This window comes from Panthera pardus, unplaced genomic scaffold, assembly GCF_024362965.1.
Source record: "Panthera pardus isolate Hobbes unplaced genomic scaffold, ASM2436296v1 HiC_scaffold_15, whole genome shotgun sequence".
Classification (NCBI taxonomy): Eukaryota; Metazoa; Chordata; class Mammalia; order Carnivora; family Felidae; genus Panthera; species Panthera pardus.
In genome coordinates, this window is record NW_026526710.1 from 27,157,559 (window position 1) to 27,175,191 (window position 17,633).

Consider the following 17,633-nt stretch of genomic DNA (forward strand, 5'->3'; position numbering starts at 1 on the left):
ATCAAGGAGGGATTTATTCCAGGGATATAAGGATGGTTCAACATCTACAAATCAATCAATATGATACATCACATTAAGAAGATGAAGGATAAAAGTCATATGATTATCTCAATAGATGCAGAAAAAGAGCATTTGGCAAAATTAAACATCCATATGATAAATTCAGTATACAAGAAATGTACCTCAATATAACGGGTATGGAAGAAACAAAAATGGGTATAGAAGAAATGTATCCCAATGTAATAAAGACCATATATGACAAACATACAGCTAACATCATACTCAATGGTGAAAAACTAAAAGCTTTTTCTCTAAGATCAGGAACAAGACAAGGATGCCGGCTCTCACCACTTTTATTCAACATAGTATTGGAAGTCTTAGCCATTATATTGGGAAATAAAAAGAAATAGAAGGCATTGAAATTAGAAGGGAAGAAGTAAAACTATCATTATTTGCAGATGATATGATACTATACATAGAAAACCCTAAAGATTCCACCAAAAAAATATTAGAACTAATAAATGAGTTCAGTAAAGTCTCAGGATACAAAAATAACATACAGAAATTGGTTGCATTTGTATGTACTAAAAATGAGCTATCAGAGAAATTGAGAAAACAATCACATTTAAATTTGCACCAAAAAGAGTAAAATACCTAGGAATAAATTTAATCAAGGAAGTGAAACACTTGTACTTTGGAAACTATAATACATTGATGAAAGAAATTGACAACACAAACAAATGGAAAGATATTCCATGCTCATGGATTGGAAAGATTAACATTGCTGAGGTGTCCATACTACTGAAGAGGTGGGGGGGGGGATTGATGAAACAGGTGATGGGGATTAAGGTGTATACTTGTCATGATGAGCACTGCGTAATGTATGGAATTGTTTAATCACTATATTGTACACCTGAAATTAACATAACACTGCATGTTAGCTATACTGAAAGTAACATTAAAAAAAAAGAAAAAAAAATGTCCATACTACCCAAAGTAATGTACAGATTCAGTGTAATCACCATCAAAATGCCAATAGCATTTGAACAAAGAACAAAGCATCCTAAAATTAGTATGGAACCACAAAGACCTCCAAATAGCCAAAACAATCTTGAGAAAGAAGAACAAAGCTGGAGGCATCATACTCCCTGATTTCAAACTATATTACAAAGCTATAAAATCAAAACAGTTTGGTACTGGCACAAAAACAGATATAGACCAGTGGAATAGAACAGAGAGCTCAGAAACAGAACAAAACAAAATAATATGCATATATGGTCAATTAATCCATGACAAAGGAGGCAAGAATATACAATGGGGAAAAGAAAGTCTCTTCAATAAATGGTGCTGAGAAAACTGGACAGCCACATGGAAAAGGATGAAACTGGATTACTATTTTGCACTATATACAAAAATAAAATCGAAATGGATTAAAGACTTGAATGTAAGACCTGAGACCATAAAATTCCTAGAAGAAACCATAGGCTGTAAGCTCTTTGACATCAGTCTTAGCAATAACTTTTTAGACCTGTCCCTTCAGGAAGGAGGGCAACAAATCTAAAATAAATGGGATTACATTAAACTAAAAAATGTTTGCACAGAGAAGGAAACCATCAACAAAATGAAAAGGTAATATGCTAAATGAGAGAATAGATTTGCAAGTCATACATCTGATTAGGGGTTAATATCCAAAAGATAATAAGGAACTTATCTAACTTAATGTTTAAAAACCCCAAATAACCTGATTAAAAAATGAGCAGAAGACTTGAATAGACATTTCTTCAAAGAAGGCATACAGATGGCCAACAGGCACATGAAAATATGTTCAAAATCTCTAATCATCAGGGAAATGAAAACCAAAACCACAATAAGATATCAACTCACACTTGTCATATTGGCTATTATAAAAAAAATAATAATATGTGTTAGTGAGGATGTGCAGAAAAAGGAACCTTCATACACTGTTGGTGGGAATGTAAATTGGCTCAGCCACTGTGGAAAACAGTGTGGAGTTCCTCAAAAATTAAAAATAGAACTACCATATGATCCAGCAATTCCACTTCTAGGTATTATCCAAAGAAAACAAAACACCAATTGGAAGAGATATACATACCCCTATATTCATTGCAGCATTATTTATAGTAGCTAAACATGGAAGCAGCTTAAGCATCATAGATGAATGGATAAAGATGTGGTATATTACTCATCCATAAAAAAGAATGAAAATTTGCCATTTGTAATAACATGGATGGACTTAGAGGGTATTATGCCAAATGAAATAAGTCAGACAGAGAAAGACAAGTACCGTATGATCTCACTTATATGTGGAATAAAAAAAGAAAACAAACAAAACAGAAATGGACTCATAGATTCAGGAAACCACCTGTTGGTTACCAGATGGGGAAGGATTGAGTGGTGGATGAAATAGGTGAAGGGGATTAAGAAGTACAAACTTCCAGTTATAAAATAAATAAGTTATGGGGATGTAATGTACCACTCAGAGCATATAGTCAATAATATTGTAAGGACTTTGTATAGTGACAGATGGTATTTAGACTAATGGGGATCACTTCATAATATATAAAAATATCAAATCACTATCATGTGCATCTGAAACTAATAGGATACTGTATGTCAATTATACTTTGATAAAAAACATTTTTAATAACGATATGAATTTACCATTTTTAAAAAAAAAAGTAGGCCTCATGCTCAGAGTGGAGCTTGAATTCATGACCCTGAGATCAAAAGTCAGATGCTTAACCCACAGAGCCACCCAGGTGCCCCAAACTTACCACTGTTTTAAACAGTCCCTTACAGATGAATGTTTATTTCCAATAATTGTGACTACAAACAATGCTGTAATGATTAACCTTGTGCTCACAGCATTTTGCATGTGTGCAAGCTCGTCATTAGGGTACATTTTCATAAATGGAATATCCAGGTTAAAGAATACACGCATTTAACATTTAGGCAGACATTGCCAAATTCCCTTCTATAGGCTTTCACCATTCCGTGTGCTCACCAGTTATTTCTGAGAATGCCTAGCCCGCAGAGTGAGTTGTCAATATTTTGGATTTTGCCACTGTGACAGGTGAGAAATTTTGTTACCATTTTAATGTCTGTTCTTCCAGATCTTTCCCAACTGTATATGTGGATATACGACATTTCTGATGCCACCTTTGTACCCCTCCTCAGCCTCATCTCCTGCCTTTCCTGTTCCTCCCCATCCATAACATTAGCTATCATTTATATCATACATACTACTGGTAGAGCTAATAGGAAACAGAGGGACATGTAAAACTTGGCTCCAAAGTCCTCTCTCTACTTCACAGTCATGGTGTGCGAAACAGTGTGCAGTTCCACTGAGTTCATTTGAGAATCATTTTTCTTTGAAACGGTTCCTGATGGGCCCAAGCTTGATGTCCCAACACTTTTATTATTGCATTTAGCTCACTGGTTTGTGATTATTTGCGCTGCTCTCCTAGTGTTGGGGATGTGTGTTTTGGCATTTTCAGAGCCTTGGACGTTGCCGCCACTGACTGATTAGGCGCTCAATAAAATATTTCACGAGTGACTTAGCGTGTGTAAATGCCCAAAATGTCGAGAATGGCCTCGCACCTTGACAGGTAAAGGTCCATTTGTCTGGGGCCCCAGCAGCCTGGGCTGCTGCCTCCCGACAGCTCCCGGCTGGTCCCGCCCCCCAGCCTGCGCCCCGCCTCCAGCCCCCCCCCCCACCCGCCCTGCAGGCTCTCCTCCTTTCCCTTGGGCCTCGCCTCCAGCTCCACCCTCGCGCCCCGCCCGCCACCCCAAGCCTCTCCCCTTAGACCACGCCTCTACACCCGCACCCCTCACTCCTCCCTTAAGCCCCGCCTCTAGCCCTGCCTTCCTCCCTTCTTCCTTCTGCCCTACCCACTGGCTTCCACTCGCTCTCCACGCTCCTCCTGCTTAGGCCCCGCCTCTAGCCCAGGTGGAGAGAGGACGCTGCGGAGCCGTAGGAGCAGCTCTGGACCGGAGCGCCCGCCCTACGGCTGACGTTAGCACGCCGGGAGGGGCGGGGTCTGGAGAAGACGCGCGCGTCGAGAGTGTGGGCTCGCCTGTGAGCTGTGGGCCCGCAGCGTCGTTCACGAACTCTCTGCTCCGAGCTGTCTCCCGCGGCCCGAGGCCAGCCGTCGCCGCCTGCCCTACGCCGGCCGCCCAGCCGCGCCTGCGCAGCGCCCCCGGCCCGAGCGGGCGGCGCTGGCGGCCATGGCGCACCGCTGCCTGCGGCTGTGGGGCCGGGGCGGCTGCTGGCCCCGCGGCCTGCCACTGCTGCTCGTGCCTGGCGGCCGCATGGGCCCCACCGAGCGGTCCTGCCTCCGCACGGTGAGTCCCGGAGGCCCAGCGCCCTCCGCCTCCGGCCCGGCTCGGCCCTCGGGCCCGCTTCCGGCCCTGGAGAGCAGGGCGTCAAGGTCACCGGCCCCTGGGCGCGCTCGCGGGCGTCAGGGGCGGCTTCCTCGCGTGAATGAGGCCGCGTGCGCTGCGTGTTCCATGCCAGGACGCCCTGCGTTTCAGATCATTTATCTCGTGGGTCACATCAGCGTGTCAGACCCTTGGTAGAGAATTGGATTTTTGAAAACAGGTAGAATCAGATATTTGTGCGTCAGGGAGCTTCAAAATAATCATCTGGGAGGGTCCTCTGACTTGATTCAGGGCCGAACCATATTATAGGTAAAGCAACTGAGACCTACAAACGTTAAGGAATTTGTTATATCTCCAGCACGGGTTGCCTTACTTTGAGCTGCTTTCATGGTATTGGAAAAATAGAAAGCAGGTGCTGTGCATGTGTTTTAAGGGTCGGCAGCCTGAGCGTGATTTAATGATAGCACAGGTTTTGGAGGTAAGCTACTCAATCTCTGAACCCCCATTTCCCCATCTGTTGAATGGGACTATTGCTGGCATTCTGGGTCTGCCCCATAGTAGATAATACATACTAACGATGATTATTAATAACGTCACCTTTTCAGAGTAGAGGATGTTTTTAGTTGCATAAGAAGCCCTGTCCTCAGTGGGAGGCTATTTCTCTCTTGGTGGTAACAGGGCACCACACGTATGGGCTATGGTAATACCGTTTTCTGGAGTGAGGATAGTGTGTTGTCACAGGACCGTGGCTGTAATCTGTCAAGTAAAGGTTCATGTGATGGGTAGGCGATATCAGCTATTTCAGTGACAGTTTCTTGCTGTCTGCCAGTTTTTTAGAGACCAACCTTGCATTGGTTCCTTGGAGCATGGGGCAAAAGAGCATGGTGGTTAAGGCCCTGGAGACAGTCACAGGAACCTGCCACTTACTAGCCAGATGCCCTTGAGGAACCACTTTCAGCCTCTCCACTTAAAAGGGCATATTAATAGTACCTGCATTCATGATTTTTACTCTTCGAAGCTTTGTTGCCTGTCTTGGGTATCTTAATTTGTTTCTTACTCCCTACTGCCCTGCACTAGGCCTCATGTTTCCTGCATTGCATCCATTTTGCCATAGTATCTTGCCGTCTCCTTTTGTCCCTAGTAAATACTGGACTCAGACCTGTAATGAGCAGGTAGGGATCTGCCTTGTGAGTTTGCAGTTTTTATGTCAGGAATCTTGTCTGGGCCCTTTCTCTTTTGAGTGGCACCGTTGTCCTGTGAGTCTTCCACGCTGAGGTATAAGGAAGTCCCCTGTGCTGATAGCAATAGCTGATTGATTGGGGAGTCTGTGACACATTCCCTGGGGACATTAGGGCATTCTTGTGCTACCTGCAAGGGAGTCTGAAAGGCCTTTGTCCTTTAGGTTTGTGCTGCTGTTAAAGGTCAGAGACAAGAACGATTCTCACAGTTTTCTTGGGGAAGACTTTGATGTGAGATGTCCGTTCTCAGGTTTTATGCTCAGAGAAATAAGACTGATGATAAAGCAGCTAAAAAGTGCTCCTAATGTCAAACATAAAAGATAATCCTCTAAAATGAGGTGCTCTGAACTTAAATCTTGTGAGTTGATATTTTTTTTATATTATCCTTTGAATGGGCTTGGATTAGATAAGCAGAGAAAAGTTTCATTGATGGTGCCTGTAGAGAAAATAACTTCAGCATTAAAAGTAGTTATAGGATTATTGCTAGAGGTATTCCAGGTCAACACGATTTGAAGATAGAGCCTGAAGGCGGTTTACTGGCCAATAAGTATTTATGGAGTACATACCTTGTGTCCAATTCTGTACTTTATGGTGACATAAAGACCTACTTGATAAGGTGATGATGAGCACTTACTCTCAAAAAGCTTTCAGAGTAATTGGAAATGATCATTTGAATCTAGGTATCATCATACGATTTTAACAGTGCTTTTTACATGCGTTATTACATTTGATCCTCATGGTAGCATCCCTGGGAACTAGTCGTTTTCTCCCATTATAGATGCGTAACTGAAGTTCCTACCAGATGTGTTAAAGATCATCAGTCAAAAAATTCAGATTTCCAGCTTTAACAGAATTAAAAATTGTGACACCGTCTGCCTGGTGATTATGGTTCCTTCAAATTCCAGACCTAGATGTCACTACTTGTAATATCCTTAGGTCCCTTGAGCATGTAATCACTTCCTCTTCTGTGCTACCTACCTCTGTTGTATATACTTAGAGGTTTTGTATTGTTACATGTATTATACCATCCTGTGATAGATTTGTCCCCACACTCTCCCTTACACTTCTGAGCTTCCCGGAGGTAAGGATTGCTTCTGACCTCCAACCTGCCCCACTGGGGACTCCCCACCACTTAGCAGTGCGTGGCCTAGAGTAGATGGCCCAGTGAATCAGTGTGACTTGCTGCCTTGTCCATCTTGACTAACAAATCATTTTAATCTATACCCTTAATGGATTTGGTATTGAAAACTTTATTCGTTTATGATACGTTATTATTATTAGTGGTTGTTTCATAGGCCAAGTGTTCCCGGAGGTCGGGGAGGGCTAACAACAGAAGCTTCAAATTCTGTCAGACCAGCATTGCTGTCAACCAAGATCATTGTCAGTGTTTCTGTCTTATTTTGCTGTGTAGAATTGTATATTAATTTGAAGTAAAATCAGCTCATTCTTTAATTATTGACATTTTGTTATTCACATCCGATAGAGTTAATCGTTTTAAAGTGTACAACTTAGTGGTCTTCAGTATATTCACATGGTTATACAACCATCGCTACTAATTCCAGAACGTTTCATCACCCCAAAGCCTGTAACCAGTTAGAGCCACTCTCCATTTTTCCCCAACCATTCATTCCTCCAGCCCTCAGCAACTGCTAATCTACAGCTTCTGTAGATTGCCTATCCTGGACACTTCATATGAGTGGAATCATATACTATGTGGCCATTTGTGTCCAGTGTCTTTAACTTATTAACATAATGTTTTCAAGGTTTATCCATGTGGTAGCATGTATCAGTGCTTTATTCCTTTTTATGGCTGAATGATATTTCGTTTCTTCAGTGTGTCACATGTATCTGTTCATTGTCATTTGGGTTTCTACTTTTTGGCTCTAGTGAATAATGCTGCTGTGAACGTTCATGTACAAGGTTTTGTGTGGACATATGTTTTCCATTTTCTTGGGTAGGAGTGGACTGACTGGATCATCTGGTAACTTTGCATTTAACGTTTTGAGAATGCTGAACTTTTCCAGAGGGGCTGTACCGCTCCGCATTCCCAGCAATAGTGCACGAGGGCTCTGCTCTCCACATTGTCCACATTCTCACCAACTCTTACTGTCTTTTTGATCATAGTCACCCTAGTGGATGTGAAGTGGTTTTCCGATGCTGTGTTTTCCTCATCAGACCATAGAGGCAGCAATGCTGGTGGATGCTAATACAGATGAACTTCATTTTAAACATTTTCATCTATTTATAAGTTCATCCTCCCAAAAACTGGTGATGAAGTTTCACTTTGCAAAGGGATAGGATTACTTGAAGTTTTTCATTGCCAGATTTGGATGTATCCCCCCAATGAACCTTGCTTTTAATTGTGTGCCTAAAAATTTAATAGGGAGCTTGTTCAGTATGTTTATGTTATACTTTCACTTACCTAGACCTTACTTTAAAAAGTAACTTTTTAGCAACATATGTTATTAAGGCAGAGATGTATCTGTAATGGGACTTGTATCACCAGCGTTCTCACCAGGATGACAGTATATCGAATAACTTTAGCAAATGTTAACTAGAGTAAGGATTATCAGTGATGTGGGACTGTAACTTCCTTCTCCTGGAACTAGGAGGTATTTAGTATTATATTTACAAGCCACACTGTTCTGTAATTTCAGGTGAATGTCTTGCAGTTTTATAGACCCTGCCCACGGGACAGCATGAAGGAGCAGATTTCTGTGTCAGTTTGTCTTTTGAGTGCTACAAATTAATGCCAAAGTGAATGTGTTGGCAGAGAATAGTAATGGGGCCACAATTCTAACTTAGGCATGATTTTGAAGTATTCTTGTCTTCTGGATCATACTAATGTCTCTTGGTTTGGTTACTGGAATAGAGTGGCAGAGTCCCAGGCAACCCTAGTCCTCTCTTTAAATGGGGGTGATGGCTGTGCTAGTCTGTAACCACCCAATGAAGGGAGAAACATTTAATTCACTTTGTGATATTAGGAAAGGAAGTTCTTCTAAACTTTTTTATTTTGATATAACCTTTACGCTTTTATTTATATGTTATGCTGCAGCTTTGTCGATATGCTACAACCCAAGCAACAACCAGCAGAAATTCTCTCTTGACAGATGTAATTGCTGCTTATCAAAGATTCTGTTCTCGACCTCCAAAAGGTAAGCACACTTAGGTGGGATCATAATGTTCTGCATTCTTGTTAAAGATGTGCTGGCAGCAGGTGTTTACTAAATAGATGCATAGTTGTTATTTCGGGTTGACTCTGAACTTCCGTCTCCTCCAGTAATCCCACCCCTACTTCCTTTTGTCTGATTGCAGTGATGAAAATGTATCCCCTTTGATTATAACACTTTTGTAGGTAATGAAATTGGCTTGCAAATCAGGCTTTTTTCTTTAACACCTCTGTTTTTTGAACTGTATTATTTAGACCTTGACTTGCTCCTACACAAGAAATGTTGCACTTATAGTTTATACTTTTTAATGATGTATCAGCTTTAAAAATGAACACGCATACATAAAACCTAATGAGTTTTAGTTTGAGGGTGTGTATTTTTTTTTCTTTTCTAACAGGATTTGAAAAATACTTTCCTAATGGAAAAAATGGGAAAAAAGCTAGTGAAACTAAAGAAGTTGTGGGAGAAAAAAAAGGTACCTTTTAAAAAGACTATGTTTGAACTTACTGTTTTCTAGTGTATGATGTTGGTGATAATTTTTACCGAACAAAGCACATGTTCTCTTAAGGCAGTTCTGAAGTGAGAGGTTACAAGTACGTACAAAATTCTATAGACCCTGTGTTTCATTTCACCTTAATTTTCTGTTCATATTTTCTTGTCATTTTTTAAATCGAATTAATTTAAGGTCACCTTAGAGATATTGAGTGGTCAGTATCTGTTACATCATGCTTGGTAAATATATTTGACACGTAACCTAAATCATTGAGAAAAATCTTAGAAATCTAATACATGCAATTTATCTGATATATATTTTGGTGTGGTTCAGTGTTTTTGGTGGCTGGGGGGGACTATGTAGGCCCTGAGACTCCTGTCCCCATTTCCCACATGTGATAGCATTTAGCACAATGCCTGGCACATTTCAGCTGGCATCTTTGTTTTTAGGGAAAAATGTAATTCAGCCCTTGTTTTTAAATGAACTTGGATCTAGTTGGAGAAACAAATAGATACTCAAAAAATGCAAGGAGTGAAAGCGAGGCCAAGAGAAGGGAGAAGCGCAAGTGTGGTCTGATTGGAGCTTTGGTGACATGGGCAATTTGTGCAGTGTTTCCCAGGGGTGGGGTGGGCAGTCTTTTTATCTTGGTTTGGGGCAGAGTAATGATAGTAGGTCCGTTTTTAAACTACAACCAGTTGGGTACCTTTTGTATAGGTGCTCCTTTGTCCCGGAATAGTAGGGGATGTTGTCAAACAACTTCAGAAACGCACTTGACTCTGTTTCCTAGTGCTGTGCCTCATTACAGGTAGGGCTTTCTCTCTCAGGCCCTGCCTCACTTAGGACTGGTGCAGAAACTCCTTGTATGCATCATGGAGGGTGAATATGTCAGCCTCCCATCCTACACAATGGAGGGGTCGCTTTGTGGTAGGTGAAGGTGTTAGAGTAGTTTTTGTGATTCTTTGAGAGGATGTGGGGGTGGGGAGAAAGGTGTTAGCTTCCCAGGGCTGCTGTAACAGGCTACCACACCTGGGTGTCATGAGCAACACAAACGAATGCCTCACAGTTCTGGAGGCTGGAGGCCCAAAGTCTGTGTGTCAGCAGGGTTGACTTCTTCTGAGGGCCATGAGGGAAGGATCTGTTCCAGACCTTTCTCCTTGGTTTATAGATGACTGTCTTCTTCCTGTGTCTTTTGGCACCGCCTTCTCTCTGTGCAGGTCTGTGTCCAAATTTACTCTTTCTATGAGAATGCCAGTTATATTGTATTAGGACTCACCCATAGGACCTCATTTTAAACTTAAACTATTTTTTTTTGTGAAGACCCTATTTCCAAATAAGATCACAATTGGCTAGGACTCCTGACATGTGAATTGGGGAGGCAGGGGGCACAGTTCAACCCTTAACAGTGACTAATTTCAGATTCTGGGAAACTAATTTCATGTGGGTGAGGTGGGGTTTTTTTTTTTTTAGTCAGTTAATCAAAATCACGCCTTGCCTACAGAAGAAAGAAACACTGTTAACAGTGTTCACTTCATGGGAGTGGGAAATGGGAGCACCTACCTTGTGCCTTCAACTGGGAACTCAGGAATTCATTTACCTGCATTCCAGTCACAGCTCTGTCACTCCTCAGTGTCACTTAACACTGCCTCCAGTTACTTACCAAGTTCCTTAAGCTACACCTTTTCATCTGTAAAACAGGTATAGTCGTATACTTACCTGGTTGTTGGTATATTGTGCAAGTATCGCGGATAACGTGTGGAAAGCACTGGCAAGCCTCCTTGAATGCTCTTAGTCTCTTTTCTTCCTCATGGCAGAATGATCGGTTGCCATAAGCTATTTTGCAGGAAGTCTTTTTTTTTTTTTAGATTTGTATAATGTTTTGATTTTTTTCAGAGACTGGAACTTCACTCTCATTTTTGATACTAAGGAAGGTGGTGTTATTCACATTTTATTGTTCCTACTTGGCAGGAGCATAAAGAAAGAAATTAAGTAAAATCTTAAGGTGTCAAGGTCATTTGAAAAAATGTGGATTCCAGTCCTAGATATACTTGTGATTCCTCAGTCAAGGTCAAAACTTGTTCTAAAACCACAATAGCAACAAAATTGATGCTTTGGTTTCCCGGGAATATAGCTATTCTGTGCCCAGTGACTTTTATGCTTGGTTTAAATCTAGTTGAGGTACAGGATTGGATTGCCTTACAAGGACCTGGTGTAACTATCAAATAATGAAGCTAACCCTTAGTGTGTGCCCGTTGAAACTTTGCCTCCTTATCTTATAGTAACATCAAAGACATGTATGTTAGTTACAACAGAGTGAAAACAGTATTTCCTTCAAACTCATCCAAACTTTGAGTACAACAACGAATGTGGTCGGGACACCATGACAAAACAGGCTGATTCCAGAATTGCTGGTTGATGAGAAGCTGTGATAAGGGATGCTAAAGGGTTTCTTATTTCTGATTCCCAGAAGGAAACAGCCTACATTTATTTCTAAGCATATAACCCAACAACGAGGTCACAGCTGTTAATAGTTGGCTCTAGATACTTCTTAATGAAAAAAGATTAACAAGTTATTGCGAGAACTTTTGCAGTAAGTCTTTTGTTAAGCTGCATTAATGAAAACTTTGTGGAGAGATGTAAAATGCTGCTGTGCTGCGGTATGTGCTCTCTGTTTATGAACAGAATCAAAGCCAGCTGCTACCCCGCGCCCTTCCGGAGGAGGAGTTGGTGGCAGTGGAAAACGAGGTGGCAAGAAAGATGATTCTCACTGGTGGTCCAGATTCCAGAAGGTTTGATTCCCGGCTGTGTGTTAATTTGGAGGATCTGGAGCGGCCCCAGGAGAGGTTGGGAGGGATTTGTGTCCAATATAGCATAGATCCTATTGTGACCTTTCATTCTTCACAGAGACTGTCTCTTTCTTTTTCCAGGGTGATTTTCCATGGGATGACAAGGAATTCCGGATGTACTTTCTCTGGACTGCTCTGTTTTGGGGTGGAGTCATGTTTTACTTCCTGTTCAAGAGCTCCGGGAGAGAAATCACTTGGAAGGACTTTGTCAATAACTATCTTTCCAAAGGAGTAGTAAGTATTTTATTGGATTGGTGGTTTATAGTGGTTCAAAAGGTGAAATTCAGTAGATTGGGCCGACAAAGTAACAGTCAACTAAGTTAGCCAGCTTGTCCGTTGTAAAGTTACTGTTTTCATCTTGATTTTTTCTTTAATGCTGTAAAGTATTGCAATGAAGAACAACCCTATTTGTTTTGGCCCAGCTGTCCCCACGTTTACCACAAAATCCTTTTCTTTCACTTCTACTAGAACCTAGCTTTCACCTTGCTCCGGCTGTCCTCTGTCTCCTTTCATTTTCTTGTGTGTCCTCAGTCCCGCCTTCCCCCTGCTAGAATGTGCCAGCCTCTCCTGGCACCTTTATGACTCCACGGCTCTTAATCTCCCATGAGCTTGGACTTGGGTGCCTAAGTGACTCCGAGTGTTGAAAGTGAGAGCGGATGGGCTCTAAGTGGGGGCCCAGGCAGGGCTGCTGGGAGCCTTGTCACTACCAGTTGGGCTTTACCCAGTGAGACTACTCCAGCATCTTTGAGATGCTGTGGCCTGTGAGATGCATTATTTTATCCATTCCTAAGAAAAATTTAGTAAGCTGCCAGTGAAACTAGAAAATACCAGTTGTCAAACATATCCTAATTTCTCAGATGTTAAAATATGAAAAATGTCCACCTTAGAATTGATGAAGTGATAGTGAGAAACCAGGTTAGGCCTGCTGTGTCACTGTGGGGAGATTACTTAACCTCTTGGAATTGGGCTTTTCAATGAAATTGATAAAATAAAGGTAAGATAGTAATACTTACTGGTAGCATAGAAAATCAAAAGTTATTTTTAAAGATTGTTCAATAAGGTGAGGATGGAAGTGATTACTTACTCACACTTTTGAGGTTAATGTTTCTCATGGAAGCCAGGATATTTATGTATAATACCCAGATGTTTTAGGGAGCCTGCCTTCTAAGAAGTAACTCCTGTCTGGTTGTGGAGGGGGCTACAGCTATCCTTCAAAGTGTGGTGACAGGGCCTCAGGGAAGATTCTCCATAGAGGCATCTCCTTTTGGCCTAGTGGTTCTTTGGAATCTGTCTACTGTTGTTCCAGCAGTTTTATGGGGGGTAGAGTACTTTAGTCCTTTCCAGATGACGTGCTTTGGGAACAGGTAGTTCCCTGTTCCACCTCCTCCTGGAATTACCCAGGGCTCCCTCACAAACTGCCTGCCATTGCAGATTTAATGGCAGCAGAAAGCAAGCTTCTTCCAAAGGGCTCATGCTCCAGATCAACCTAGAACTTAGGGTTAAAGAACTTAGAAGGTCTTTAAAAGTGTTCTTAAGAATCCTATGTAGTTAGGATGTTACAGAAAAAAGCAAGTTTATATTATTTTATACCCATAGAATGGCGAAAATTAAAGTCTTCTGTTAGCAAGTGAGGATGTAGACCAATATGTGAGGATATAGAATATTTTGCTGTGCAGTGTGAATTGGAGAACCACTTTGGAGAGCAGTTTCATGTATAGTAAATGAATAGTAAATAATAGTATAGTAAATGTACTATTAATAGTATAGTATAGAATAGTAAAGTATGTGTACCCTGCAACCCAGCCTTACTGGATCTGTCTATAGGTACATGTTCAGAGAAACCTTTAAAGGTGTGTCCAAGAAGTTATCTGCAGGAATGTTCATGACAGCATTGCTTACGATAGTGAACGTTTTGAAACAGCCTAAATGTCTATCAGGAGAATGGATAAATAACTTGGGGTGTGCTCCCAAAGTGGAGTACCCCGCAGATCTGACCTGTCAGCAGGGATGAACCTCAAAAATACGACAGGAAGGGAAAAAGAGTTGTAGAAGAATATACACCAAGCAGGACCATTTTTAAAGTCTAAAAGCAGGTGACAGTGAGTGTATGTTCAGGGTTACATCTGTGTGGCACAGGCACCAGGACAGGCTTTGGGACAGTCAGCACCTAATGTGGGGAGTGTCCACTTCTGGGAAGAGGGGGTGACTGGTGGCTTCAACAGCATTTGTGATGTTTTATTTTTCAAGCCAGAAGGGGAAACAACGGGGCCTCCTTATGTTGTTCATCATTGTTCTTTGTACATCTAAAATACCATGTGCAATTTTAATGGGCTTAAAAGAATATCTGTCTTCTCTGTAAATTTATGTTTGAATATTAACTTTTTAAAATTTCAGGTAGACAGACTGGAAGTCGTCAACAAGCGTTTTGTTCGAGTGACTTTTATACCAGGAAAAACTCCTGTTGATGGGGTAAATGATTTTTATTAATTGATGTGGATTAGCTGTAAATTCACTTTTCAGATTTAGAGTCAGAAAGCAAGCATTCCCTCACATTGCAGTAGCTCTGTGCACCAGCTATGCCAGATTCGGGCAGCACAGCACTCACAGGCCTCTCTAACGCACGCAGGGGAGAATGTGCATGCCGTACGTAGTTGCCTTATGAAGTTGGTCAGTTTTTTGGGGTTGGATTTGGTAATTGTTCTGCTGTACATTTAGGAAATGGTGAAATCCCAGTTTTTAGTATTCTAGTATCATCTATGAATTTTTCAAGACTGAGAGAACAGTTGTTTCGGTTAGGGAAAAACTGTTAAATCTGAATTGCGTATGTCTTGAGACAGCTTTTTTCAAATCAGTTTAAGAAGCGTTCTGATCATATCTCTCCCAAGTGTTTTGTGATATTTTATTCTTTTAATTTCCATTTCGTTTCTCATTTCAAAAAAAAAATATGTATATCCTTTAAAAAAATTTTTTTTGTTAAATTTTTTTTGATGTTTATTCTTGAGAGAGAGAGAGAGAGACAGAGCACGAGCTGGGGAGGGGCAAGAGACACAGAATCTGAAGCACGCTCCGGGCTCTGAGCTGTCAGCACAGAGCCCAACAGGGCTCAAACTCATGCACCTCGAGATCATGACCTGAGCCAAAGTTGGACACCTAACCTACTGAGTCACCCAGGTGCTCCTAATTTGTAAATCCTGTCCAGCCAGTTTGAACTCTATTCCAGATATCCTAGACTGGGTTGAGGGGATTGTGGGGGAGGACAGCAGTGGGGCAGATGAGGTTCCCAGGTGATTCCAAGGTGATTCCCAGCCCTCCCATCCCCCCATGGGGGCCCATCTCTAGTCCCTTGGTGTCCTGCTGTCTTACTGCCCTCCCCCAGGGTCAGACCTCCTTTACCATGTTGCATCCCTCCTTCCAGATGATTTTGTGTAACCATTTCCTGGTCACCTTGCCTGGGTGGGGCAACATGTAAAGAAAACTAGAACTGATGGTGACCATCTCTGTCTGAAACATGTCGACAAAAAGAGGAATGTCTCTAAAGTTGTGCGGGTTTGGTATTTCAGTCACTTTTAGGAGTAAGTTATTTTAATTGTCTTCATTTCTACCCCACTTCCCATTCTTTTTGCCTTATGATGAAATGTTCGTTAATAACCATGCTCCTTTTTTTTTTTTCTCAGAACTGTTCCTCAGAGTTTTAGTGCTGGGAATTAAATTGGCACTCCCTTTCAAGAGGACAGTTTGGCAGTGTGTATATCAGCAGTTTTGAAAGTATGCACACACTCAGTAGTTTTGCTTCTAGGACTGTATTCTAGGGAAATACTTAAGGATGCACGTAAAGATGTGTATGCAAGATGTCCTCCAAAACATTGTTTATAGAGCAGAAAATTGGAAATCAGTAAATGCCCACATTAGGCACCTGGTTAATAATAAGGGCTCCTCATTTCTCTTGCTTTAATCTCGCCGCTGGAGCAGTGGCTCAGCAGGACAGTCCTCTTCCCTAGAGGGCAGTTTTTACATCTAGTGCTGGCATGCACAAACGTTTATGTATTGAAATTTGTACCATTTTATTATAAATTACTTTCCTTTTATTTATCCTTTATATTATGGTTAAGGTTTTATATCAATTTCAAAATTGTGCATGTATTTCAAGATAGTAAAGGGGCTATTATGAAATCTTGAAGGAATGGATTATGAAATCTTGAAGGAATGGCATCAAAGTTGCTACTCGTGTTTGTTTCTGGATGTTGAGGTTACAGATGCCTTTTATTTTATTTATGTTTATATTACTGTAGTTTTCCCCAGAGAACATGTAATACCTACTATAATAAAAACTTTATTTTGAGTTTTCAGAAATGGGTAGATGATTTTCGGTGTCCTGCTACTTATAGAGTAGCAGTGTTACTTATAGTGTTAGCTGTAGAAGCACAGGCTTTGGAGTTTGACAGACTAGGCTTCAGATCAGCTCTACTCTTTACTGGCTATATGGCCAACTCCCCTAAGCCTGGGTTTCTTTATCACTAAGATGGGAAGGGCAATAATAATGCTTTAAGTCTTAGTGCTGAAATGAGATCTTGAATGTCATTGGGGGTTTTCAAACTTCACTGTGTGTAAGAATCACTTGGAAAGCTGAGACCCACCCCCGGTGGGTCTTCTCTAGATCTTGTCCCCAAATCTCATGCTGCTGGTCCTCTTTATCTGCCCCATTTGTCTGATGTTGAGTCATGCACAGTGTCCAGTTGAGAGTAGGTGTTAAGTAAGGGAATGCTTAGTCACATGTGGCTAACCTATTATTGACTTGTTTTGGGCTTGTGATAGCAGGAATTTTGTAGGTTTGTCAGTGAACAACTTACCAAGAACTGTTATATAATACTATTAAAGAAACTTAAGAAAAAATATATCTGTTATAAAACTACTCTCCATCTTTTTTTTTAGATATTTGGAGAGAAATACCAGAGTGCTGTTCTGCACTCAGTAGCACTGGTTGGTGGGAGGACTTTGGGATGACATGTTACTCTCTTCTGTGCACACTTTTGAATTGAGTTTTTATGACATAGATTTATTGTTTTGATTAAAACTTTTTTTAAGTGATTACAGGTTAGAGGAGGAACAGAGTCTTTTTGTGCTAGAAAATGCTGCTAATACTTGCATAGGGCTTGGAACAGGTTCTAACATATTAGTAAAACTCCATAAATGTGAGCTGTTATAAGTACGTGTGTGGTTGTAGAAGAGAGGCAGTGTGACATGCTGGTTAGGAGCACTGGCTCGGGAGCCAGACTCCTCTGGTGCAGATCCAGCCTCTTACTAGATTTGTAACCATGGGCAAGTAGTTTTCTCATCTGTAAAATGGGGACAGTAAGAGTCAGGGCTGATACTCAGCCAGTAAACAACTAGCACAATGGGGAATACTTTGGGGTGGGGGGGTAAGTAGCCATTGCCTCAAATCCTTCATAGGTTCCTCCCCAGGGCCTCAGTAACTCACCTGACCCAAGTG

General features: G+C 41.4%; 1 protein-coding gene across 1 annotated transcript in view; it reads left to right on the top strand.

Moving 5' to 3' along the window:
* The first annotated feature begins 4,028 nt into the window (after window positions 1-4,028).
* Window positions 4,029-17,633, top strand: part of AFG3L2 (AFG3 like matrix AAA peptidase subunit 2) — a 39,895-nt gene continuing 26,290 nt past the window's right edge. The window contains exons 1-6 of the mRNA XM_019433870.2: window positions 4,029-4,365; window positions 8,695-8,794; window positions 9,207-9,284; window positions 11,982-12,088; window positions 12,227-12,379; window positions 14,540-14,614. Of these exons, the coding sequence (XP_019289415.2) occupies window positions 4,249-4,365; window positions 8,695-8,794; window positions 9,207-9,284; window positions 11,982-12,088; window positions 12,227-12,379; window positions 14,540-14,614 (630 nt within the window). The 5' untranslated portion in view covers window positions 4,029-4,248. The remainder of the gene's footprint in view (window positions 4,366-8,694; window positions 8,795-9,206; window positions 9,285-11,981; window positions 12,089-12,226; window positions 12,380-14,539; window positions 14,615-17,633) is intronic.